At 36.5% G+C, this 25854-nt stretch overlaps 1 protein-coding gene across 2 annotated transcripts; it reads left to right on the top strand.

Moving 5' to 3' along the window:
* Positions 1-144: 144 nt before the first annotated feature.
* On the top strand, positions 145-22566 carry LOC117578161 (partitioning defective 3 homolog). 2 transcript variants are annotated; one of them, XR_007955674.1, is made up of 3 exons: positions 1545-1675; positions 21754-21909; positions 21959-22566. XR_007955674.1 is itself a non-coding variant. In XM_034263438.2 (2 exons), the coding sequence occupies exons 1-2, from the start codon at positions 1556-1558 to the stop codon at positions 21829-21831; spliced, it is 198 nt and encodes a 65-aa protein (XP_034119329.1). In that variant the 5' UTR covers positions 145-1555; the 3' UTR covers positions 21832-22558. The 2 variants fall into 2 exon arrangements, 1 of the variants encoding a protein (XP_034119329.1); XM_034263438.2 differs by having other exon boundaries at positions 145-1675; positions 21754-22558.
* Positions 22567-25854: the final 3288 nt, after the last annotated feature.

The raw sequence follows: 25854 nt of genomic DNA, 5'->3' as shown, positions 1-25854 counted from the left end.
TGCACTCATTAATATGTATTCAATATAACGATATGTATATCGAATTGCCGTGTGCTATCGAAATAGCTCGCCACCTATCGAGCTCTATTAGCCGATATACGTTTGGCGCAACGATACATCGATGGTGCGCGACATCGTTAGTTGTTGTTGGCATTTGACGCGAAGACAGCGTTCGCAGCGCAGCGCGATGTTCAACGCTAAGGAATTTTGTTTTTTTTTTTTTGTGTGCTGTTGTTTTTGAAATAACACGTTAAGACCTAACTAAATGATAATTGTATAGAATCGAGAACGATCAAGTGCAACAAGAATACTACATGCAGTACACAGTAAAGGTGCAAGCATAACAAAAAAAGAAAAACGACGCTTACACATATTTAAAGCGAAGATAACCACGAAACGAAGTTGCGAACGACAAAATAAAAAAAAACGTAAAAAATGATCGAACGGAATATGTGTGCCAGCAGTTGGTAAAAGAGAGACAAATTAACATTAAATAAAAGCGAAAAACGCGAATCAAGCGTACGTAAAAATTGCAATTGCAGTTTGCTATTTTCGGGGTGCAGCTTGTGTTTTTGTATTATTGTTGTTGTCTAACGTGTTTTTTTTTGCGTTTACGACGTTTCCGATGATCTTGGCCTGTTGGTTGCCTGTTTTTGTTTTGTATTTCGCTGCGGCGACTGCTTGATGTTATTGTAACTCGTTTTGTATGACGACGATAGCGCGTGTGATTCATACAGTAACAACAACACCAACAATAACAGTTAACAGCAGTGAGTGCAGTGTGAAATATGCTAAATAAATAACACACAAAGCAAAGGCAAAAAAACGAGTGCGCGATTGACGAGTGCATCCTGCATTGAGAGCATCGATAAGAAACCCACAAAAAAAAAATAAAAAGAATAAAAATTAAAAAATATACAAATACAAAACAGCGGTGCTCTTCAACACACACACATACAGACGCACGCGCGCACGCACACGCGATAGTTCTGACCGTTCGTTGGTGGTAGGTGAAAAAAGAAAAAAATACAGACACACACACACGTTTTTTTCTCTCTTCGTTGTTTGTGTTGTGTACAGCTGCTGTCAAGTGCGCAGCCGCAGCCAGCAGTAGAAACAGGCGCAGCAGCGACGCCAAAGTCCTTTAAACGTGTGTAGTGCATGCCATCTCGTTCGCACTCCTGCTGCACAGCACTAAGCTAGACGAATAGCCACACACATACCCTCTCAGACATACACACATACAGAGAGAGAGACGTGCATACAAAACGAATGAATGCAGCTGCCTGGAATACGTTGAGGATGAGCAGAAAGCAAGAAGATGATGCCAAAGCCAAAAGCCAACAACAGACAAAAGCAACAAGAACAACAACAAGAACAACGACAACGTGAATTACACGAATATCAACGACATTAAAGAACAGCAGTAACAACAACAAAAACAACGAAATAACAAAGAAGTCGAAAGTCAAGTGCATTATTAATATAATTAATTTAAAATTACAAATTCAATTCGAATAGAAAGTGTATTTTGGAAGCGAAAACGAAACCAAGTATGAAGGTTACCGTCTGCTTTGGTGATGTTCGCATTTTGGTGCCCTGCGGCTCCGGTGAACTGCTCGTCAGGGATTTGATCAGCGAGGCCACGCGACGCTACAAAAAGGCAGCCGGCAAGGTAAGCTCACACATCTATACATAACTTACATATACATACATAGGTATCCACCCCTTCCCTTCGCACACACACCTCAGCCTGTGCTGTTCGTGTGAGCGGAAATACTGCACTTGAGCGTCAGTTGTTTGTAATTATAACGCACCAAATTGAACTCCCCCCCAAAAAAAAGAGCGAGAGAACACACACACACACTTATACCATATACACGCAAGCACACATACATAAGTGCATGTGTACTTGTAGTTCTTATCGCGCTTAGAAAGATGATGGTAAAGCAGAATGGAATGTGAGAGAGGATAGTCTCTAGGTAAAATATTTGAATAATGATAAACGGCGGCCCAATAAAATACGCACCAAAATGAGAGGGGGGACGACAAGAAAAAAAGAAAGAAAAAAAAAGAAAAGACTAAGCAAGCAAATGAGTTCAAATAAAAACAGCAAAACTTAAAGTCGTTACGACATTTCAATACACTGCTTATTGGAATTATTTGTCATATTAGAAAAATTGTATTGAGGATGCAATATGTTCTTCTTCTTATTTTTATAAAAATTCGTTTGAATTGAAATGTTAATTAATACTATATTTAATGTATTGCGTTAAAATTTAATGTTTTTTTTTGGTTACTGCGACCTTTAAATACACTCCTTATTGGCAAAGCCAAAGCATCTTTCTTTTATATTTAAGCATTCGTTTCAATTTAAAATGCTTAATAAATATTTAATGCATTTAGGTAAACATTGTTGTTTTTTGATAGTAAAGACATTTGAATACGCTATTTATTGGCATTACAGAAGCTGTGCTTTGTTGTCAGAATTCATTTCAAGTCGAAATGTTTATTAAATATTTAATGCATTAAATTGAGTCTCCTTCTTTGAGTGTTGAATATCAGTTACAAGTTTGCTTAGAAAACTCGTATAGCTTTTGTTAAAGGGTCTCCGAAAATTGAAGATAGTTATGTAAATGCTCAAGAAATGATAACAACAACAAACAAAATCGAAAAGACAAACTGAAATTCAGACAGCAAAGAGGCAAAGCAGTCACAAGAAAAAATAAAGGAGAAGGTAAATAAATACCTTTAAAACCAAAGATTGTGGTAGAGGGAGGGGGAAGAGTAAAGGAGAGGAGGGGGCCAGCAGCGCATTGTGAACTCATTTGAACCCGAGAAGAGAAGAGATGGGTTGGGTAGGGAAGAGAAGAGACGAGAAGAGCAGCTCTAACGTCAGGGGCAACAAATTAAGGGCCCAGCCTTGTGCCCACAAAGAAGACGACAGGTACAACGTTGTAATGCAGCAGTGGAGACGTGGGAGAGAGGGAGAAAGAAGGAAGGAGCAAAGAGATGAAGAACCAAGCAGAAGAAGACGAATATGATATGGGATCTGGGTTTCGATTTGGGCTTGGGTTTGGGTTCGTGTTTGGGTTAAGGGTTCCGGGCAGTTGCATACGGTTCAGCGCCTTGTAATTAATCAAAAGCAACAACAACAACAACAACACCAACAAAAACAACAATACTATAAAGAATTCAAAAAATAAAGAGGGGAAAAGAAATCAAATCAATTTCATTATGATAATCACAATCGAGCTGCCACTGCTGCTGATGATGATGATGTTGATGGCGGCGTTGGCGTTGGCGTTGGCGATGATGAAGAACTTTGAGCTGATTAAGTCATTATAAAGATTTTGGGGTTTTTGGAATTTCCGGTAGAGAAAGAGTTAGAAACGAAAATGCAGCCATCTAAATAAATCTTCATTTGTGCAACGTGTGAATATTTGGCATCACACTCTCAATTGTTTTCGAATGGAAATGGAAACTGTGTCAGCTGCAAAAATACACAAAAAAAAAAAAAAAAACAGAAGAAGATAAGCCAACGCTTTCCATTTCGCGATCACGTGTGTCTGGGGCTGGCTGGCCAAGGCAATTCCAACAGACCCAGACCCAGACCCAGACCTAACATATAAAGCTATATCTATAGCTATAGCGATAGCTCGGGCTACAGTTCCGCAGCTAACTTGCTAATTATGCAATTTAATGCTTCAACGGCACACAAATTGCAACATCAACAATAAAAACAAAACAACAACAACAACACGAAGCGAGAGAGAGACTCTAGCTCTGATTTCAAATTCTCGCACATGGAATGATGATAGCCGCTATAACAGCCCAGCAACAGACCCCTTCTTTTTTTCTTCTTTTTCTTTTTGTGCTTTTGGCATCAACGGATTCGGATTCGGATTCGCTTTCGCAGCTGTCGTGTTTGGCATGGAATTTGGTGCAATCTCTATGATTGAACTGAACTATTCGTAACTGGGCCAATTGTAGAAGCATTGCGATGAAATTTGGTATGCAGCATCTGCTATATAAATACTAACATTATATGCTGTATTGGCATAGCCAAACTTGAGCTAAGTTGGGGTTTCAATAGATGAAAACTAAGTAAACTAATCAAAATAATTATTTACCCATCTTTTTAATTTGTATCAATATTTACCTGTCCACTTTATCATTATATAGTATATTATAGGAATATATGAAGTTGAAGGATAAATTGATTTGAAAATTGAAACTTAGTAAACTGAGTGCGCTTAATATTAGAAAATAATCTGAGAGATAGACACAGAATCTTTTCACTTCTTATAGATCTTTACTTTACTAAGATATACATAAGTTTAGTGGAAGTTTAAGGATAAATTAAATTGGAAGTAGACGTTTAGTACACTTGGAAAATAATCTGCAAACTGTTAAGCAATTCTTTATCTATTCAATTAGCATTAATCTCAGGAAATAACAAATTTGATCAGCATTCCACATGAAGAAAGCCCGCATGTTTGCAATCAGAGTTTATCAAAGAGTTTGATGCAAGTACTAGAAGCAATAACAAATTGTTTGCATAAATAAATGCAATAATTGTTTAATCAATTATACAGCGAGTCTCCGCTATTCATTTTTCTCTTGGTTGGTGGGCGTTTTTATCGCCTTATCGCTAACGCTGCCAACTGGGCAGCTCTGTTGAATTGGAATTGGAAGAACCCAAGACTGAGCTGGGTAACTAACTGTGGTAACTGGACGTGCCATTCTTGGCATTTGTTTTGTTTTGTTGTTTGTTTTCATTTTGGCACAACTCGGCACAGCAAAGCACTGAGAACCGCGTCTGGGAATCGCAATCTGGACAACGAGCAAAACCGTCAGCTGAAAAAGATTCATTGAGCATTCCGTGCTTGTGTCTCTGAAGTCTCTGAAAACCTAAAAAACCTGTTTTTCTTTTTTTTTCATTTTTTTTTTGCTTTGCTCAATTTGTAAATTATTCAGTCATAAAAAGAGAACAGCAGAACAGAAGACAACTAAAGAAAAAAATTCATATATCTATATAATTGTATGCAGACAAGCATGTGTGTGTGTGAGTATGTGTGTGTGTGACGAAGCTGGCGCGAAAAAAATAGCGTATAAAAATATTTTTGCTGTTAAAAATTTGAAAATTTGCTCACGCTAATTGTAGCGCATTTTAGTGCGCTCTAATTGGCCCCAAACACTTAATAATTAGAATGGAAAACACCTCAACACCTGTGCGATACAACAACAACAACGACAACGCCTCAACACCCAAGAAATTCCATGGCAAATATCAACATTAAACAATAACAAATACTGACATTGACGACAGACACAAACGCCTGCCTAATGCAGTAATCCAATAGATATTTCTCTACATTCATTGTCTCAAGGAATTCTTCCAGAGACCCTGAACAGAACTTTTTTCAAGCTCATTAGTTTTAAACCAGAAGTATTATTGTTTTTGGTTAAGCTTTTTGTGTGTTGCCAATTCTTACGAATGAGTTTGCGAATTTCATTAAACAGTCATCGACTCTGAATAAAAATACATTTCATTTAAATTATTGTATCTAACTTTTGTTTATATCAAGCTCTCTTCGTAATGTATTAAAGTCAAAAAATTATAACTTATATTATTATCACTATATTATTATTATTATTCCAATGGAATGGACTTTATCTATTTAATATTTTCTGAAAATTATTGAGATCTATGTGAAGAAACCTTGTTATTTTTTGGAAGTAGATCAAGTCGATTACATTGCAGGTGTAGCCACAGACAGTATTGAGGATAATTATCGGCCATCGGGGCTACTATAATGATATAAACATACATATATATATATATATATATATATATATAGTAGTAGTAGTAGTAGCCACATACATACATAACATATGTATAACCGGAAATCGAAACTGGTTTCAGTCGAACACCGTTCCGTTCTCAGTCGTCGCGATCTTTTGCTGAGCAAGTGCACAAGCTATGCGAAACATTGAATGAAATATTGAAACATTCATATATACAATTATAAATATAATTCTGCGATTAATTAGGCTTGACAATCGTCACAATCGGCTGCGGTTGTGGAATTGTTATTGCTTAGAAGATTTGCAATAAAACTCAAATTTATACACTCATTTGCTGAATGGTAAATGCAATAACCAATTAATATAATCTTAATTGCTTGAATCAAATTTGCATTCGCATAAATTCCAATTATAATTCAACTTTCACATTGCTTTGCAGGTTTAGAATCGCTAACGCTCAATGAATAAAAGTTGAGTAATTTGCTATTAAATAACAGTCAAGAAATGCTTTCACAGCACTTGAGTGGAAAATTCTAATTGGTCAAGGTGCTAATTCCGCATTTGTTCTTTCTCTATACATAATTCGAACTGAAGGAGGAACCCTTAACAAAGTTCTCTTCAAGGCTTTCTTTTTGCTGCTGTTAACCTCAAAATGCCGAAGCGTGTTTGGCTCAGAATGCAAGCCAATTATAGCTGTGGGTCTAATGCCATAATGGTTTTGCCATTTTCAGTTAGCTGAGACCCTGTCCGCCCTCTTTCTGTATACACAATATTGCAACTAAAATGGGAACACTAGAAATAATGTGAACGAAGCTTAAATACCCTCGTCGTTGTAATGAATTTTGCATAGTCAGCTGCCATACACTTTTCATATATGTATGTATGTAGGGTATAAAAATCAATTGCGTTTTAATATTGTTTTTTCTTCTTTCTTTGCGCCCACCTTGACAAAACTCGGACTCGAAAAGCAGCGAAAAAACTCACCGAGGGTTGGCTGAATGTTGTTTAGTCGTTCGTTGTTGTCATGACAACCGGGCCACAACATATGCCAGTAGTAAATATCAATATATATATGTATATATAGGTATCATATATAGTATATAGCGTCACAATTGTCATATAATGTCAACAATAGATACTCGTAATCGTATTGGCATTTATCTACCATATAAATACTAGATTGAAACGCGCATTGCATTGTGGGCTGCTTTTGGGTTGATTCATGCGCTTGACCAAATTAGGCGCGAAATTCAATTGAATTATTGTCTCGCAAGTCAAAGACACACTCATTCAGCAGCTCCCGTCTCACTTGAAGTTGCCCGGTTTATTTTGTTTCTCTGCTCTCTGTTTTTGGGGTCCACTCTGTAATTGAAAACAATTTCCAAACCTCAATTGCCCGCCGCCCACATTCCCCCATTCACAGTCCCAGGCTGATTTAATACGCTATCGATCGCCCACACAGTGGACAGAAGCCTGCAATTCAGAGCACAGAAGAGAACTAAACTCAATTGCAGCCCACTGTGCTGCATTTTTGGCATACCGTTAAGCAATTGTCTAATCACTTAACGAAATAAAAAATGGTTCAATACAACATTACAATGCGAGGCAGCTAAATAACTTAACTTGAAGATAACAACGTGTTGTTAAGTTAAGTAAAGTTTTCTGAGTAAAAAAGCTATAAAATCAAATGAATCTTTACATAGGAAATTGTTGTTAAAAGCTATTTGTTGTGACTGTACTTAGTAAGTAAAATACAAAATATATTTATCATTTATCCGTTAAAGAAATCCGATACAAGCTGGAGTTAAAGTTAAGTTTAGTGGCTGATAATATTTTGAAACAATTTCCTAACAAAATGTAATAGTTCAATACGACATTACAATGCGAGGTAGTTAAATATGTTATTGAAGGTTTCCGCACAACTTTCAACTTAAGGATTGTAACTTGTTGTCAAGTTAACTGCAGGTTAAAAATCTTGTGAAGTTAATTGTAGGCCAACTTGATTACATTTCTTAGTAGTATGTAAAACAATAGTCAAAATTGGAATCAAATTATTGCTAATTACTGTGATGCTTAAGAAATACGAAAAATATTTATCATATAGCTGATAAAGTTACGTTAAATGACGGATAATATTATTAAACAATTGCCTATGACTACGAAATTAATTATGATGAAATGGAATGAGGTTAAATCAGTTATTTAAGGTTTTCTCTCTTGTTGTTTACTTAACTGTAAGTTAATTAATTGGTTGTTATGTTAACTGCAAGTCAACTAACTATGTGCTTAGTTAACTACAAATGAATTTAATTTAATTTCTTACCAATATAATAAAATGCAGTTTTTAATAGGAAATTATATTTGAAAGCTTATTATTGTGATGTTTTCATAAAATATGAAAAGTATTTATCATCCAGCTGATAACAAAATGTGCCACCCGCCGCAGTTTAGTGGCAGATATTATTTTGAAACGCAGCAGAAATCACGTTGAGGCAAGTTTTTAGCATATAGATAATTGTCATGTAGCAACTAAAGTCTGATTATATTTTCTAGTTGGCATTGATCGTTTCTGCTGTTTTTTTGTTGCTGGTCAGTTGGCAACAAGACAACAGTTGAAATAGTTTTGACACAACAGATGACAGCTTTGGGTTTAATTGCAAGTTGACATTGAGATGAGAAAGTGGGAAATAGTTAAAGTGACTTGTGACAGAAATGTGTTGATTATATAAATAGGTTAATATGAGGCATGAGAAAATATAAATGAAACGCATAAGAGTGTCAGATTTGTTTGTCTTTCACGACTGTTCCAAATAGTGGCCCATAAGTGCAATGCCGCAAAACGTGTGTCTGCTGTTGGCCCCAATAAAATGTAGTTCTAAAGTTCTCCCCCTTCCCCAACCGCCTCCACCACCGCCACCGCCGTGGTTAATCTATTTGCCACACGACTGCACGAAGTTCTGTGCGTTGTGGTGGTTGAATGCATGTGCGGGTGCATGTGTAGGTGGTGCGGTGGCGGGTGCAACAGTCAGCAGGCAGCAGTCAGTATCTTCTGCAATTACAAACAATACTTTTATTGCCGCACTAATTGAGTATCTATTTTAGTCACGCACACGTGTGTGTTTCAGTGTCTTTTTGTTTGCTGAACTACCTTTCCGACTTTCTTGTTCTCCGTTCTGTTTGTTTCTCTGCTCAAACACACACACACACACCCAACTAAATGCAGTGCAGGATTTGCCCAAAAAAAAAAAAAAAAAACGAACTGACTTCGAGTGCCTGACACATTAATTAAATGAACTTCCTGCCGAACTTCGCCCTGCGCTCTGCACTCGCCCTTTGCGTGACGAACTGCAGCTCAAATAACGAACCAACAACAACAACAACAAAAGCAGCTACTGCAATGCGTTACCCTGGCGATATATCATTAAAATATAACAGTGGCTGGAACAACAACAAAACTGAGGCCTAATGACAATCAAAACGCAACGGAAGCGCCACGCTAGTTCATGCCACTGAAACTCATCCCAAGTTGACTACTCCCCCTTACCCTTACCCTCTCTACTGCGCCTAGATGACGCACCCATTGTTGTTGGCACAACAAAAGCGTAAACAAAAAGCAACTGCATCAATATTCATTATTCTCATCATTCTAATTAATTTGTTCACTTTTCCTTGTTATTTTTACCATTTCGGTTTTGTTCGCTTCACTTTAATCAATTGAGTTGTGTTGCCAGTCGGCCAGAGTTCAAGGTAAAACTAACTGCCCCCACTCTCTGCTCTCTACTCTCTACTCCCCACCCCATCTCCCCCTCTCTTGTCTAGCTATATTTCTGCTTCTTCTAGCTCTTATGTTGCTTCTTCTGCGTCATTGTGTTGGCTGCCACGCATCGTTGGGTTTTTGGACCTCAACGGTGGCTTCCAGACTACAGATGATATGCTCCATTGAGGTGCATTGGGTCAAGTGCATGATTAAGTGAATGTCAATTGCTGGGCGAAGGTGAAGTTCAAATCATTATCTTGCAAATGTACTCTTCCCTTTTCCCTCAAAAGAAAACCATGAGTTGGAATGGTGTACTTCAAGGGGGGAATAAGTAGAATAAAGAGATCATAAAAGTGTATAAAGTTAAGAGCAAGTTAAGATTCCAAATTCTTATAGGAGACAAATTTAGTGAAAACTTATAGCTGAAAGGGCGTTGATAAAATAATTTATTTATATAGTTGTATATTAGAATATCGATTTACATTTAAATTAATCCTTAGTTGAGAATAGTAATTGAATATATTGATAATAAGATCTGTATTTCCGACGTTTCTCATACGTAAAACTTTTCTTTTACTTAACTCAACTTTTTGGAAAAAAAGCTTTTGTACATTCGATTTATTTCTTTGTTGCCGTAAAAACTGAGCGAATCTTGGAATGAAAAGATGATTGAATATATATAAAGTTAAAAGAAAGTAAAGTACTGAGTATTTCAAGATAACAAAGCGTTCATCAGAAAAGTCATTGGTAATAGACGATATGTATATAGTAAAATATTCGAAAATTACGTGATTAAAACTAAGTATATTTCTGATTATCTCAACTTAATGAAAAAACAAGTCTTTATTCTATTGATTTCTTTTAACATTACTTCGTTTCTCTCCCAATGAGTCATTCCTCGGTTTATTAGCATTTCTTATCAATGGAGCGCAAATCTGTTTTAATTACTTTGGCTGTTCAAGTCATCTCCTGTGCTTTACTCACGTCTCAAGTGATTCATTGGCTGATAGATTTCTTTACCAAGAATTACGCAAACGTAAACCTTTGATGTGTGTATTTTTAAATGAATTATATTAATTAATATGTTTCCGTTGCCAGGCCGAAGTCTGAATTAATTATGCCAGGCAAAGAATGTGAGCAAACTCAGATATTGTATTAATTATTGTGATGAAATATTCTTGGCCATAAAAGCAAAACTACAAGTTTTGCATATCACAAAATGTCGTTACAATTTTTTGTTGTCATTTTGTTTTTATTGCTAAAACGTGCGCGACGTTGCGAGTGAATTGCTCCAGCTTCGATATTGTGAGTTTTGCAATTGGGTTTTGGATTTCGTTAACAAAATGCAATGCAAAAATTGTGGAATGCATTCCATTGGCTTTGGGGGAAATGTTTGGCTCGGTTCGTTCGTTGCTTGGTTGCTTGGTTGAAGCTGCTGTTGCAGACGCAAAGTCGTCGCCAGCAACAACAATAACAAAGCACAGTGGTTAATGTGTTTATGACGTTGACGTTGATCGTGATGATGGGCTGACTGCCTGGTGACGGTTGCCGGTTGCCAGTTTGTTGGCTATTGTTGCTGTCGCTTTTGCTGTGGCTGTCGCTGTTGCTGTTGCTGTTGACTACGGTATGTTGACCCAGCCAACCCTTTCGCCATCCACATTCCCAGCGCGGAGTTCAGCTCTCTATGCATGCATGTGTCGTCATATCTGGCGAATGCGATCAGGCGGTGCGGCAGCCCGGCTTTATAGCGCGTACCGTATAAATATATACATACGAGTACTATATATGAACACACACATACATACATACCTACATATATTGCTATAGCCAAAGGTAAAGTGCCACACTCGTAGCGTGCCAATTTCGCGCTTACTCATGCCACACACAAACACACACACAGACAGATGTACACAGAAATATGCTTTGTCCGAAACATGTACGTGTCTGAGCCAAAAACAGCAACTGCACTCGGTCTTTTTTCTGTTTTTTTTTTTCATTTTTTTCGTTGACCAGCGAGAGAGATGCACGCCCATTGCACGCTTCACTCCAGTGCGTCCCCCTCGATAGCGAAGAGAGAGAAAGAGGAAGTGAATACTGACCTGTCGAACTGTCGCCAATCTGCAATCTGACTAGCTACAAATAAATAATAAAATATATGTTCTGACTCATGTGCGGGCTGAAGAACTGACATGAGTTACACATTTGAATCGTTGTCCGGATATAACCAACAAGTCGAGCACACTCGACTTTGAGATACCCGCTATCCATTTTAAAAACAAAACAGTGTGGTATTATTCTTAAAATATACCAAAATAATATACCACAAAAATATACCAATGGTTATATATTTTGGTTTTCTTATTCAATGGGTAAAAATTCATATACCACAAAAATACTAAAATATACCAAAGGCTATACATGGTATATTGGTATAGTACTACATTTAAAATTAACTTTTAGAATTTTTATCTGATCGCAACCCACAAAATACACCAAATTAAGATTCCGAAAAAATACTAAAATATACCAAAGAATATAACGTATATTGATATAGTACTACATACAAATTATACAAAACAACTAAGACAACTAAGCAGTAGACGTTAAATTTTTGCAATTTTACAATTTTTATGTGATCGCAACTCACATAATAGTATATATTTATACTTTATTGGGGTTGGAGATGTCTCCCTCTGCAAAGCTGCAATACCCTTTTAACCTTTGGGTAGCGGGTATAATACTGAAACCATTCAAATGGATAATTATGAGATGGTTTCCAATGAAACAAAAGAGCTCAAAGCGTTCCGACACAATTGCGCATCAAAACAATGCTCGATTCGTGGGAAGCATCCACAAAAAAACAAAATAAGGAATTATCTGTCAAGGAAGTCTCAACCCAAAGCGCAACAATTAAAATTAATAATTACAAGAAGGTTTCGATTGCACAAAAAACAGTTTAACATTTTAGTTCAGCAACCATAAACACAGTAAAAATGTATTGCTTAGGCAATAAATGTCAAAGTTTAAACTAATACAAGTTTTTGGTTTTTATTTCCACATTCCGGAAATGACCTAAATGAAATGCAAGCAAACAAAAAAGTGTATCAAAATTTACGAAATGCGCGCTGTTTGATTTAATGGCTCTTTCTCCACACACACACACACACACATGAGAATATAAATATTTATTAACAACAATGTTGTGTATTTACATTATGTTGTCACACAGCATCCAGAATTTGTTATTCCGGAGGTACGTTGACTCACTTCAGCTTCACATAATAATAAGCAATTTATCTGGTGCGACGGCAACGACGACGGCGACTTCGGCGATCGTGTAGCTATAGAGGTATTTATCCAGGTGTTTCCTCTAAAACGTGAAATTTAATGCATGAATCATACGTTAAAGCCAAAGCCGACAACGATGGCTCAGCATCTAGAGAGTGGGAGTGGAGCGAGACAGAGAGAGAGAGAGAGAGAGAGAGAAAGAGAGCGCGATCATGAGTTGGAGAGAATGAGAGATAGGAGTCGAAGGAGAGCGAGAGCGAGAGCAATCGCCAGTGTTGCCAAACGACTCGCGGCCAAAGAATGTTGAAGGCCACAAAAGGTCGTAAAATGTTCGGATTGTGCTTCGCTTGTTGTTGTTGTTGTTGCTGCTGCTATCTTCATGCAGCAAACGGCGGCAACAACTTCGACTCCGACTTCGACTTCGACATCGACTGCGACTTTTAACAGCGACTGCGACTTTAAGTTTAACTTCCACAGCGACTGAGACTTCGACTTCGACTTCGACTTTGGCATCGTCTTACATTAACTTAATATGCTTTTTATTATAATTTTTCATTTTGTACACTCACGAATTACGAACGCAATCAAACCGGGCAGCGGCGATTCCTTAAAGAGGTAGCTCCACATATAAATTCTTGATCCACACAACCGATTTCACTCGACTTGAATTCGTTATGTGGCAGTTAGTATAATTTTATCATGTTTTTTATACCCTGTTGTCAAGAGCGTGAAGATGGTTTTCTTAAAATAAACACACACATAATTGTGGATGCAGACAGCAGTGAGTTCACAGTTGTTTTGATTTTTTTTAATACCCTGTACTCATATAATGTGTTGACAAAGCAAGAGGCTATAAAGAATTGCAAAGACTTGGAATAGTTGTCTTTGATGTGGTTCAGCCTGTGTTTGTATTAAACGGTGTTATATTCTGTATTTTAAAAGTGGAACAATAAGTTTATAATATATAGCTGTTTTAAGTAGTTTATACTTGGTATTTATTCATTTTTTTATATTTTGAACTAATATATAATTCTATATAATTATTTCTCTTTTGATATTCTGAATTAATGTTTGCAAATTTGCCGAGAAAATTCAAGGCAAAGTAAGGTTTTCATTCCTAGGAAAGTCTCTCTGGATATTTGCTTGATATGTTTATTTATTTATTTAATGAAAGACGTTCTTATTTTTATTCATGATTTATATTTTAAATTAGAATTAGCATTACTAGAAAGTAATGCTTAAAGTTTCGAACATAAAATTCACTATAAATAAATGTTATTATGATTTGAATTAAACATATTATTATTGATAATCTATGACTATCTGCATGATATATTTGAATACGTATTTAGATAATATTCTTATTATTATGGACATTCTAATAAAAAGTTTCTTTGGATATTTGCTTGATATATTATTATTTATATTTATGGCTTAGCAATGCTATAAAATTCGAAAAGAAAATAGACTTGAATTGAATTGAATTTTATGACTATCTGCATGATATATTCCTATATCTATTTAGCTTCCACATTTCTCTAAGTGAAGAGTATTCACAATTTGCCTTGTTTTTTTTTTGCATACTTTTGCGACTGTTGTTCGGTGTTTTACAGTGTTTAGCTTGGTCGTTGCTCGTTTTGCCCGCTTTATTTATATTTATTTATTTGTTTTGCGTCTCCGCTTCACATTTGTTTTTTGCGTAGGCGCTGCACGTGCGAGTCGCAACAACAACAGAAACAACAGCAACAACAGCAACAAAAACATGAACATGAGAATGAGAAATTGGTAGGCAACTGGGCTAAAGACACGCCCATGCTCATGCGGAGCTGTGGAGCTGGGTAATTGCGCAGATAGCTTGTATGTGTGTGTGCGTGTGCATGCTTAATTAATTAAATAATACATAAATAAATAAATAAATAATTGACATTTTTGTGGCATGCGCAGAACAAAAGACTCAAGCGACAAACTTGACGCGCCACCCTAAAAATGTCGGCCATTCGAAGCGAGCGCGAGGCGATGCGATGCGGGGGAGGGGCGTGGCATGGCCCTGCTGCTGCTTCGTTCCGATTGAGTGCCGCTGAACTTTGCTATGTCACACACACACACACACACTTACACACACAAATACCTGCTGCAAAGACACCCACATAAGCAGCGACGCCTTCGTTTTGTGGCCTTGAATTTGCTGTGCAACAACAGCAACTACAACAACAATTATCATTTGCGCTTACCTCACAATTTGCCTTGTAATTTCAGTTTAAAAGTTTAATAAATTTATTTAAAATTATTTAAAATTTGCATTTTCAATGTAAATGGCCGGGAACATGTTTTTCGTTGCCATTTAAAAAGTGGTTCAGAGAACGGTTGAAATAACAAAATGGTTCTTTCAGATAGACAACTATTTTGCGAATAAATATAGCTTAGAATTATTTTTTCTAAATCATCTTTTTATTATTATTTTTACTAATAATAAAAGTAGATAAAACTAGTTTCTTTTTTTAAATTTAGTTACTAAAGTGGTTCAGAAAACGGTTCAAGTATCGAAACTGTTCTTCATAAATAGGCATCCATTTTGACTCTAGAATTACATTTTTCTGCACATTTGTTCAAATAATTTGATTCAATTGTAATTCAATAAAAGTTGATAAAACTTTTGTCTGTTTGTGGTAAACACATTAAGTGATGTTGAAATATTTTCCATGCTTAATGCAACTTGACAATAAACTTAAAAATAATCACAAAGCTATGCGAATTGAGGGCTACGCAGCTTTTAATTTCACTTGCAAACAAAAACAAAAAAGAGGCCGAATAAAGCGTCTCATAAATAAAAGTAAAATTAATTGCTTATATAGAAATTGTGTGTGAGTAAAACTTTTTCCGCTAAAAAGCTCTCGACACCCATAAAATGAAACAGTTGTCAACATTTTTGTTGTTGTTGTTGTTTGCTGTTGTGGTTGTTGTTATGATTGTTGATGTATTTTTTGTTGCGTATGCGTAAAATGCGATTTTGGATGTTTTCTTCTTGTGTTCGTCTTTTTTTTTTTTATAAGTTTTTTACTTAAAAGCTTGATGTTGTTTCTTTTAATTTCGCTGTCTGTCTTTGTCTTGATGTTTATTGTTATTTATGTTTTGTGTGTTTGTGTGTTATGCTGGCTTTTAGCCTAGGGTTGCCATCACATTCATTCACTTCGTTTTCGACTTAGCCATCTATAAACATGTGTGTAATACACAATGTGATGTCACATCCACCTTACAAAACCTTTTGCAGCTTTGCTTTTGCAATATAGATATTACCACGACTCACATGGTTCCCATAGTCAGTCGATAATGTGGAGAAATAATCTTAAAGCATACAAATAATAAAAAGAAAATAAAGAAGATAACTTGTTGGGATTGCCGAACTTGCGGCAATTCCATGAATTTACCTGACTGCCTTTTTATCTATTGTCGATGGCATTGCTCAGTTCCTGCCACGCTCATAAACTGACAATTTTACGATTCTCTGTCGATCTCTCAGTCTCTCCCTCTCTGTCTCTCTCGCTCTTGCTGTCGCTGTCGCTCTCGATCTCTTTCTTTGTCGTGGCCTGTCTGTCCTTCATCCTCGTAATTTCTTTTTAATGAACTGTCGCCCCGTCATTGCGGGGCACGTTTTAATGTTTTGTGTGTTCTTAGAAAAATAACGAGACCCAAAAGCCGTTTCCACTCTTCACGTCTGTCCGTCTGTCTGTCTGTTGCCTATATAAAAAATGATCAATGATTGGCATTACATGCTCGTAATCGCATTTACTCTACTCATACTCACATTTTGCTCTCAACTTGAGATCTCATTTTACTGCTGTTCTGTGTTGGACACCAACAAAAAGAAAAAAGCTATTGAAATTTAAGTGGCAGTTGTCATCCTTTGTTAAAGGTATTTCTCTTTCTTTTTTATGCTTTGTGAAAGGTTTTCCTACTTTAAGGCAAAGGCATTTAGCATTTTGACGCTTTCTATTACCACACAGTGAGCACTCATTGCTTTTGCTATTGCTGAGTAGCTGAGAAATTCTTTTTGAAATATGTCTAAAGTTCATGCTTGAATAAAGTAATTTCTAAACATTGAATTAAAGTGAAATTTCTTTTTATTTTATGTATTTAATTAGGGAATTTTCTATCGCCACTTGTATCAATACTTTAATATACCATTTAAATGTAGTAAAGTTTTACATATATCTTAATTCTATTGTTGAGGTATTGAAAAGAATGGTATTTCTTTTTATTATTGGTTTATATTCAAATTATTTAAATTGTTTTAATTTTATTCTTTTTATTTGATTACGTTTTAAATTGTATTTATTATTATTATTTTTTTTTATTTTGTATTTTTTTTTTCATTTGTTTTTCATTTATTTTTTTAGTTTTATTTTTATTTTATCTTACTTGATTTTATTTTTGTTGTATTTAATTTATTTCTTATAAAACTTTAGCGTGACATTTTAAGCGATTCTTCGCTTTACCTTTTTCATTTACAGCACATTCTTTACACTCTCCCCAAAAGTAGTTAAAGATGCTGTTAGCGAGGGCTCACTGTAGTCTATATACAATTACACTGTCTGTGTCTGGCAGCAGCTTCCAATGAGAGGCTTTTACTGTGCCCCCGTTCTGCACTTTATTTCTGTTTGTGTGTGTTTTTCTCTTTTTGTCACATGGTTAAAATATCATTTACTCATCTTATGCTTGGCTTCGCTTCGCTTTTGTTGTCCGCCAGTTGTTCTTAAGACTTAAGGCGCGCTTTGTCCGTCCGTCCGTCAGTCAGTCCGTCTGTCAATTGCGCTAAGGTAAACAATAAATTATATTGTTTTGGCGCGCTTCTTCCACTTTTGATGCCGCTTTTTTTTTTTTTGCCTGCTCTCCCCCGCTTGCTGCGATGTGTGTGGAGATGATCACAAAAGGTGCTTTCTTTGTTCTGAGCTGCGTTTGTCTGGAATCTGAAACCGATTTCGAATCCGGTTACCAACATTTAATACCGCCACGTTTGTGTGCGTGTGTGTGTGTGTATAATAGTAATTATAATAATAATCATGATAATCATTTCTCTTTGTTTTTTCTTTGCTGTGTTTGTTTTTATTGAGGTTTGAATTTCACAAACGGATGACAAACTTGGTTTGGTTTTCCTTGGTATCGCATTGATGAAGCTGTGTAAGCCAACCTTTAGCAGTAATTTGATTGATTGATTGACTGACTGACTGACTGGTTGGCTGACGGACAGATACGATTGATTGATTGATTAATCTGGTTCGCCTTGAAAACGCAACAACGTTTCCGTTGTTGTTGTTGTTGCTGTTGCTGTTGTCTTTGACTCACCTGTTGCCATCACTTTCGCCATCGCATCGCCTCTCTTCTCTCTTCTTTCGTCTCTCGTCTTTTGCATAACACACACTCAACCCATAACAACTCCTATGGGCCGCCTAAGTTGAGCTTTTGCAATGAACTTTACTGACCCGCCGCTCGATGTGTTGTCGATGAGACGATGTTTGAGGAGAGAGGAGGGAGGGGGAGCGGGAGCGGGAGCAAAAGCTGCCAGCTTAACACGTCTGCTCTTCGCGTTGTTGGCATTGCGGAAACTCACAGTTGACGCGATGAAATGAATTAAAACTCGATTGCGCAATATCCGATTGGTTCACTTGCTCTTGCTTCTTCTTCTGCTCTTCGTTTTCGTCATTGTCTTCCACTTCTGTTGTTGCTGTTGCTCGTTAGATGGCGCTGTGTCTTTAGCGCAAGCCGCTTAACAATTTCCAAGCACTTCACTTTACCGTCTCTGCTTCTGTTTCTCTGGGTCAGCAGCACGCTTCATTCAATTTGGCGATCCGCAAGTCATCTCTCTGCTCTGACTTTGCTGCTGAGTCATGGCCAGGATATCCAAGAGCGTAGCTGAGAGCAACGATAGAACTGCAGGAAAACCATTTCAAGATTGTAGCTTTGAAAAGGGAGAGTGAAATTATGAGTAGAGTAGATGACAATTTATTGAGAAATTTAAGTCAGTTTATGTCGAATAATGAATGTCTTCTTAAAAGCATTACAAAATAAACTTTTGAATATAATTCTTAAAGAAAATATTAAATTAATAATTCAAGAACCTCAGTACAAAATATTGTAGTATATTCATTACGTATTTTTGACCATCTGTGATTTAATGAGAGAAAATATGTGAAATGAAAATAAAATCGTAAAGAAAACAGGGTTCGATCTCTAAATGATTCTGATTCCCGAAATTTAAACAACAAAGTGATAAACTAACTTTAAATTTGTTCTTTACAAAATTATGTTCATTTTCGTAATGATTTAACTTTTAAAAATATTCTATATTTAGAACAACATATTAACTAAAAACAAAAAATAGTGCAATTCAATGCTTCTCTAGAGTTTTGAAGTATAGTATGTCTTCTATGTGGATTTTAGAATGAATGTAATTTAAAGCATAACAAAACTAAACTTTCAATTGTTTTCCGTCAAGAAAAATAGAACTTCTAAGCAAAATACTAAATAATATTTATTTTATCTACACCCTTAATGCACCCTTAAGTGTAACTATTAATTGAATATTAAATATTTAATTCAATGGTTTATTTTCTGAATAATTAAGCTTTCAAGCAAAATACTAAAGTATATTTACTTTATAAAAAATTCATCTTTTAAAGGATCTACTCTTTTAATAAAGATCTACTCTTTAAATATTAATCAGTTCATTTGAAATCAATGTTTTTCTTATTAATTGAAAGTGCAGCCTTAGCAAAACATTTTGTAATGTGGCGAGAGAAAAGCGTTTTTTTTCTCCAACCACTTTCAGTTGACTGCGAACATTGGAATTGCACTTTGTGTTATTAGCCGATTAGTGGGCCCAGAGCTCTATCGAACTATGTACTATACATATATACATATACATATATATATATTGCATATAGACTGTATGCATTCATAGACCCAAATGTGGAGTCCCTCCACATTGGCAAAAGCCAATGAATGTCGATGTGCCTGTTGCTGTTTGTTGTTGGCTGTTTGCTGTTTGCTGGTGTTGTTGCCACGTCTCATTTCACTCGACGCTCTTGGCTGCCTTGTTTGGCTTCCTCCTGCTGCTGTTGCTGTTGTTGCTGCCACAATTGCTTGGAGTGTCTTGGCTTGCCTCTGTGTTGCACGCCTAAGTGGATTTGTTGTCGCTGCGTGCGTTCGCCTTCCATGCGCTTTATTAGCCACCGTGCACCAGTTGGCGGCGTCTCTTGGCGTGTTTCGCGTTACATTTTCATGGCAACCAAATAACGACTGCAAGACGATCGGACGGACGGACGGACAGAAATGTTTTCTAATGTCAAAGACACGATCAATTACAAGCGGTTTAGTCGACGGCTCGTGACGTTATCGAGTCTTTTTTTTTTTTTTTTTTTGGGGGTGGTGCTCTGACTTTGACTGGGATTGGAATTGAAATTGGGTTGGGGATTGGGATTGGGATTAAGACTGGGGGATTGCTACGACTGTGACTGGTATTAGGGCAGGGTCTGTGGCAGGGATTGCGGCCGATGTCGCCTAGCCCCACAATATGTCGCAGTTGAGTCACATTCGAAACTGTCGACGTGATAAGCATTGCATTCCCCTCTATCGATATTTCCAATGAAAATCGTATTGAAATTGGAATTTGTTTAGCCAACAATTGTGCTGTTGTTGCGCATAATGAGTGCAGTAAACTCTCCTCCATTCAATTCAATTCAACTCAATTCAATATGCCAATCCATAAATCTATCTATCTAGTTACAAGCGGTGACAGCAGCAGCCACGCAAGAATTTATTGGGGTTTTTCATTTCAAATGGAAATGTATGTGTATCTAAAGCATGATCACAACACGTCTTCTCTGTTCGGAATATCAATAACAACGCTTTGTCGGCGTTAATCAATTGTGAATTGAAAGCGCAGCCTAGTGGTAAATACTACACGTATCTATATAGAAGTTATCGAGTTACTTTCGATTAAACGCAACTGATAATTATGTAAAAACAAATGCAAATTTAGTATTAATTGCTACCAAGCTATTTAATTAACTTTTTTGCATGAGTTCTACAAATTTTAGAAAAGGTTATAAATAAATAAATGAATGAAGCAGAAAAGTTGGAAACTTTCTTTATATTTTAAATCGATGATGTTCTTTCATATTTATGTATTTACATAGAAAATATCTTTCTACTGTTGATTAAATGGATTTTAAATATCAATTTATAGCAAAATTTTTAATTAACAATTATTTCTCTTCATTCTACAAATTTCAAAGCAATTTTTTGATAAACACAAAAGTTATTTTAGAAATTTGTGAAGCAGAAAAGTTGGAAACTTTCCTTAGTATTAAATTATGTAAATAGAAGATATCAAGTTTGATTAAACGGATTTTCAATATCAATTGTTAGTAAATTTCTTAATTAACTTGGATTTCAGTTCATTCTGCAAATTTCAAAGAAATTCATTGTTAAAGATTAAAGTTATTTTAGAAATCGGTAAAACAGAAAAGTTGGCAACTTTCTTTGTACTTTAAAATATATCAAGTGACTCTTGAACACAGTGATTACAGCTGAAATATTATTTTTTACATTCATTGTACAACTTTCAGAACATTTGATTGCTAAACATAGAAGTTAATTCAGAAATAAGTGAATCAGAAAAGTTGGAAAATTTCTGTCAAAATTCTTTTTTTTTTAAGTTGATGTTATTGAAAATGATTTCCTTTTCTAAATTTTACTTTATCACAACGATAGTTTTATCGGTACTTCAAATAGATTAGATAAGTCATAACTTTACCTACCTACCCCAATATAGTTACAATCGTTGATTAAACAAATATTTGACATAAATATTTTCTTTCTTTTCTCTGTTATCTTTGCAGGTAAGCATAACAATTTTTCGACATTCGACATTCGACATTTCATGCGCCCTCAATCGGTTATCAGCATTTAAGTGGTAAGAAGAAAATGGGGGGAAAATTGGGAAATGCAATCGGGTTGTGTGCTAGATAAGCGGAAAATCGATTCGAATAGCAAAGGTAAAGACTGAAGAATAAATAAGCTAGTTGAAATGTTATATTCTTTAAGTCGGTGACGGTGGTCAAAAGAGGCGTGTGTTGCCAATTTGACAAATGAAATGCAAAGCCAAAGCCGACACATGCCACAAGTGCACTGAGTCGTAAGGACAACAACGCGAAGAAGAGTGGCAGACGGTCAAGAAGAAGAAGATCAGGTTGGAGGCAAAAGCTGGTTGCAAGCAAGCTTCATAAGCATCGCATCTAGTTAGCTGGATCTGTTTCTTACCTGTTGTTGTTGTTGGCATCGTTGTCGTTGCACAATTTGTTTGTTTTATTTGTGTATATTTTCGTATTTTGTTTGTTGCCGCCGTCATATCTTATCGATTTTCGGTGGAAAATGCTGCCATTAAATCGATGCATGTTGCAAGTAACAACAAATATTTGGGTAAATAGGCCAAATAACCAGCGACAACAACAACGATAAATAGCAACAGCGGTAGGCAACAATATAACTAACGACAATCAAATAAATAATTTATTACGCTTTTTCGGCTTTCAAAGCTTTTCCACAAAAGCTCAGAGCAAAGCAGTGCAGTATTTTCGCTGAAAATTCAAGCACGGACCACAACTATCAACACTGCTTGCGCTTTAGCCGAGACGCAAACCCGCTGTGTAGAAGAGCACTTTTGCTATGAGTTGCTGTCGACATGCGGTAGATGGCGCCACATGATCACCACATTGTAAATGTATTTATTTCTGTGGTTTTCTTCAAAATTATAAACAATTGTGCGCATCTGTCGCAAATACATTTGTTTATTATTAGGAAAATACATTTGTTTATTATTTAAAAAGCTTCATTTACATTCATTTTATTTATTTTGTTTTTAGTTTGTATAATATTTCCATTAATGCGTTAGCAAAGTAATAAATTATTAGAATTATTTGTTATGAATGCCTTTGACGAATTAGGCTAAATAATATAGCTAGTTCATATATTTTGCACTTAATATTTATGTTTTATATTAGACTTTTGGAAGCCTAATATATAATCTGCTTTCAATAATGATATTGATAATCCAGTAAACAATATCGTGTTGTAACTTTATTGAACAGTCTTCTCGACTACTATATAATAATAATGACAAGATTACATTATCTATGCGTAATCTGGTTAGTTAACTAACTGTTGTTTATGGTTTTTACAGAGTGCAGATAACTCACTGTGCATTATCAGTGAGATAATCATTATCGCTAGCATCGATGGTTGCTTAGCTAATGTGTGTGATTTGATTGAAATTAATGACGAGGGAAAAGCCAAATGGAAAATGTTTGTTCCACTTGTCGTCTGCTTCTCCAACTCTGTCCCTATCTCTCTGTCTCTCTCTTTCATTGTTTGCTATTCACACGCCAACAACAAATGCCGCAATGAGAGCAAAACTTCTTCACACGCACAGAGCACAATCGCTGATCGCATTCAATTTGCAGTTGCATTCGGTGGCGACATCTGGCGACACAACACGCGCAACACACTTGCATCAATTTATGCTTCTTTTTTTTTTGGCGTTTTTCTATGCGACCTTGAGGTCTTTGAAGTCAAAGCGCAGCGAAGCGAATCGTGCACGTGTTGTGTTTTTTTTTTTTTTTTGCATTGCAGTGACAATTGTCTGTTTGCATTTCTTTCTTCTCTTCCTATAAATCTCTGTCCTGCTTTTATGGCTTAAAGCGGATTGAAAGCCTCAAATCGAAACACAAAGCATCGAATCAGCAACATAAAAATTAGGTGAAATGGTGAATGAACTTGCTCGCCTTTTGTTTTAGTTTAGGCCAACACACACACATACAGACAGGCACCGACAGCTTTAGCCACAGACGCCTTTTAAGCCACAAAACGGCAATCGGCAATTGGCAAGCGGCGAGCTGTGAGCGGAAAGCGGCAAAGCGGCTAAAATGGACCAGTCAAACCGCTTGGGCAGCGCTCGAAACACGCGACTCCCAAAACGAGACCAGCTTTAAGCCGCAAAAGCCATAGAAAAACTACACACAAAATCAGCTGAGTGCTCAGCCGCCAAACAGTCAGAAAATCAGTGCAAAAGAGACACAGAAAAAACTGTGAAAAACTTAAAATGGGAAAGAGAAAGAGAGAGAAACACAGTTTAGGATTAGGCAAATCATGAAAAGCATTTTCATTTGCATTTCCCAAATGTCTGTAAAGTGAACACGAACTGTAAATACTCTTTAAGTAGAACAGATTATTTGTAGCGGGTTCATATAATTACACTTAAATGATGAAATATTTTAAAATCATTATTAGAAGAAATATTCTTGTTTTCAAGAAGCGACTTAACTTATCGCCTGAAATATTGTAATGCTTTGGCTAAAGAATGCTTCCAATGCTTTCAGTTGGTTTCATTTTGTTTAAAAATAAAACTTGAAACTATTGCAATTCTTTGACTTCAGACATATATGTATCATTTATTTTACAGAGTATACTTAAATTTATACACAAAAGTACAAAGCTCTGATTGAGAATTCCCTAAGCTTTGCGTTTCTTTCCTCATTTTTCATTTTCCATTGTGTTTCTTCTATTTTTGCGTTTCTTTCTTTTTGTTTTTTTGCTCATTAGTTGCCTTTGTTGCTGCTTCGGTCAATCACTTCTCCTCCTGGCGGTGGGTGGGGGTACTAAGCAGACACTATCCCGCTCTCGCTCTCACTCTCACTAGCTGGGATGATGGTGACACACGAGTTTTGTGCTTTAATAATGTCGAACGGAAGTCTTTGTGTGCTTTTAATGAGATTGCCAAGTGCTCAAGTCGCACAATCAAATTAACGGTTGTTCGCTTTTGTTTGGCCAAAAAGCTTTGCCGGCCAACATCGTCTGTGTTGAGTGAGTGCGAAAGGAGCGCGGTGAAACGGGTTTTAAGATCAGCTGTTTGGCTGAGCGGGCAGTTTGAAAGTCATTGGTTTGATGCATTTCAAACTGCGCAGAATGCTCAATGAATTTGGAGCGTCGAATAAAATATGAAAATGTCTTGATTATGCTGTGAATAGTAAATGCATGCATGTGTGTGTGTGTGTGTGTGCTATGAATACACTCACACTCATTCCCCCACTCGCATTCACGTGCTTATCGCATTTCCCGTTTCGATGCAATTATAATTGTTGCAGAGTGCAACTTCTGCATTATTTATGCCGTGGTAAATTACAATAACAAATTGAATATACGAATATATACTATATACAATATGAAAATACTCATATATGTATATGCATTCATTCGTTTGAATACATTTGCTGCCATCTCCTTTTGTTGTTGTTGCTGTTTTGCTGTGCTTCGGTTTTCTCTCATTAATTATGCCAACGATGCGGAGGCTTTTCATGGAAAAAGGAAGCTTTCCAGTTCGTTTAATTTCATTACGTTTGCAGCAGGCTAGAATTCATTTAAAGCCAGCAACTCCAAGTCGCCACAATGTTGCACTCGAAGGCCAATTCATTTTTATGCTATCTCTTTCTCTCTCTCTCTCTCTATCTCTCTCTCTCTCTCTATCTCTCTCTCTCTCTATCTCTCTCTCTCTCTATCTCTCTGTTGGCCCAAAAGGGGAAATCGCTAAAGGAAACGCTTGCCATCGTTTTGCAATGTTCTTGGCAATTATGCAACCCCCTTCCCCCCACTCCCCAGTCCCCCTCTACCTGTGTGCCACTTGTTGCATTATGCACACGCCCATGCGACGCCCTCGGCAATTGTCTCTCGTATAACTGGCTGCAGAGTTGCCACCTGTTGTTGTTGCCACCGTCCTGACTCTGACTCTGTTTCTGTCTCTGACTCGCCGCAGATTTGCATGCTTCGCTCGCCTTTGTCTTTCTTTGCCTTTAGCTTCTTTTTTATGAGCTGCCAAGGAAAATGCATACAAAATAAACATAGGAAGAACCAGAGAAATACATAGAAACTCAGAGAGAGAGAGAGTAGGA

This window comes from Drosophila albomicans, chromosome X (assembly GCF_009650485.2).
Source record: "Drosophila albomicans strain 15112-1751.03 chromosome X, ASM965048v2, whole genome shotgun sequence".
Lineage (NCBI taxonomy): Eukaryota > Metazoa > Arthropoda > Insecta > Diptera > Drosophilidae > Drosophila > Drosophila albomicans.
Note: the sequence above shows the minus strand (reverse complement) of the source record. Positions and strands in the feature narration are given on the sequence as shown.